The following is a 2,030-nucleotide window of genomic DNA, read 5'->3' as shown; positions in this document are numbered from 1 at the left end:
CCCGCGGCAAAGCCCCCCAGCCCCGCCTGACCTGGCGGGGCGCCGCGCCGGGGCTCTCCATGCTGCGGGCGCGACCCGGGCGGTCTCCAGGACGCGGCGGGAAGGGGAGGAGCCCGGCGCCGCTTCCGGCATGGGGCGGAGACCTGCCCCTTGGAGCCGCCCGTGCTGTCAGAAACACGCGGGGCAACGGGCGCGCGCGTTTTCAGCCTGGCGCCTGGAAAGGCTGAGAGCCACGGCCCCGTCTCATGCTTGGGCTCTAGCAGGGGCAGCACAGAGTCGCAGAGAGGGGGGACGGGCAGGTCACTGAGTCCAACCCCCAGCTCGGGGCAGGACCAGCCCCATCTAAATCATCCCACCCAGGCCTTAAAAAAGTCCAAGGACGGACATTCCCACCCCTGCTCTGGGTAACCTGTTACAGTGCTTCACTGCCGTCCTCCTGAGAGAGTTTTTCCTCTTGCTGCAACTTGGGATCATTCCTCCTTGTTCTGCCATACACATAGTGGGTGCACGTGCCCCCCCTAACAGCCTTAGGCGATGGGCAGGGGGGAAGCCGTAAGCGCCGGTGTCGCCCCTGCAAGTGCCGGCTGGGGAGTGGGAGCGCTGGCTGAAGCACCATGGCCACTTCTTGGCCAGCGCGAGTGGCTGCAGGGAACCCCGGTCTGCTAGATTCTCCCCCGCAGTGGCTGACTGGTCTTGGAAACAGTGTCTGAAGTGAACACCAGCACAGCTGTACACATAAACAATTTAGCAACTTACTTAATGGACACCTGGGAGGAGAGTGGGCCGTGAACATGCTGCCCTCAGGCAGCTGTTTCTTCATGGCAGGGCAGATGGTAAATGACTGCCAGGTCACCCCACAGTCAGGAAGACAGGTAGTCCCTAGTGCGGTGATTCTCAGCCAGAGTGCTTCGGTCTTTGTATAGGAATCACCAAGTGAAACTACCCCTGACATCAACTGTTAAGCATCTCCTGAAATGTCATCTTTTAAATAGACAAAAACAGAATTCTCAAAAGCTCCCTAGGCTGTGTTCAAGAGAAACCAAGTCATATATTGCAAAAAGCAAGGTGTGAGAATTGACAAGACAGCCTGAAATCCTCATGGCTCATACCATCCTGTAATAACCATTTTAGTATAATAGCAGATTCAGAAAATGTTTCTCTCTTATTTCAAAATTTCACCCAGCATTTATGACAGCACAGTTACCCTAAAATTGCAGTTTAAATGAAAAATACATTCAGCAATGACTGATCTTTAAGAAACTACACTCAGAAGCCATACAACTTGGTTTTAACATGCATTGCTATTTTTGGTGAAGCAGTACGAGTGGCAGGATGGAAGGACCGTATGGCAGGGAGTGAAGGAATGCATGACAAAAGGCTCAAATCTCTTGGACTTAGCTTTAACTTTTGTCCTCCCTAACAAGAGGTGAATGACTAGTGCAACGCATATAATAGAGAGCTCAGAGCTATAAGCCCTTAAGCCACTTTTAAGATCAGTACTGGCCTTCCAGAACAGAACATACACATTTCCAAACAGCTGGGAGTAGCAAATACAGCTTTTGAAGGTTCATGTGTTTTGAAAATGCAAAAAATAAACTAGTAAAAAACTTACTTTTCTTCAGGTTACTTGAGTGACATTGGATCAGCACGTAATTTGGACACGTGAAAATCAGAACAGTGCAGAGGGCATGCAAATACAGATGATTTTACTGTATTATACTCTTGCATAAATTGGGCTATAAAAAGGATTCCTTTTTAAAGAGGCCATTTTTAAGCATCTGAAATGGACATCTATTCGTAAATAGAAGCATTATTAATAGCTATTTGCTTCTACTGGGCTAGAGTGGATTATGACCAAGGGGTAGGACAAGATGCATCCAGAAGGTGAGAAGCTGAAATTACCAGCAATTGCTATTCTTTTAATAGGGCACTGGTATGATGGCCTTCTTTGTCTTAGGCCAGAAGCACAAATCAGTTGTCCAGCATATTATCAGTATCTACAACTCATAGTTACTGATATATTGGGATAG

The 2,030-nt window shown here is 49.1% G+C and overlaps 1 protein-coding gene across 1 annotated transcript in view; it reads right to left on the bottom strand.

Annotated features, from left to right (window-relative positions):
* TMEM237 (transmembrane protein 237) overlaps nt 1-99 on the bottom strand; it is a 76,787-nt gene extending 76,688 nt beyond the window's left edge. Inside the window, exon 1 of the mRNA XM_019523515.1 lies at nt 32-99. Coding sequence (XP_019379060.1) covers nt 32-61 — 30 coding nt within the window. The 5' untranslated portion in view covers nt 62-99. The remainder of the gene's footprint in view (nt 1-31) is intronic.
* Between the last annotated feature and the right edge of the window lie 1,931 nt (nt 100-2,030).

Source organism: Gavialis gangeticus, unplaced genomic scaffold (genome assembly GCF_001723915.1).
Source record: "Gavialis gangeticus isolate Ggan-Ray unplaced genomic scaffold, GavGan_comp1, whole genome shotgun sequence".
Lineage (NCBI taxonomy): Eukaryota > Metazoa > Chordata > Crocodylia > Gavialidae > Gavialis > Gavialis gangeticus.
Note: the sequence above shows the minus strand (reverse complement) of the source record. Positions and strands in the feature narration are given on the sequence as shown.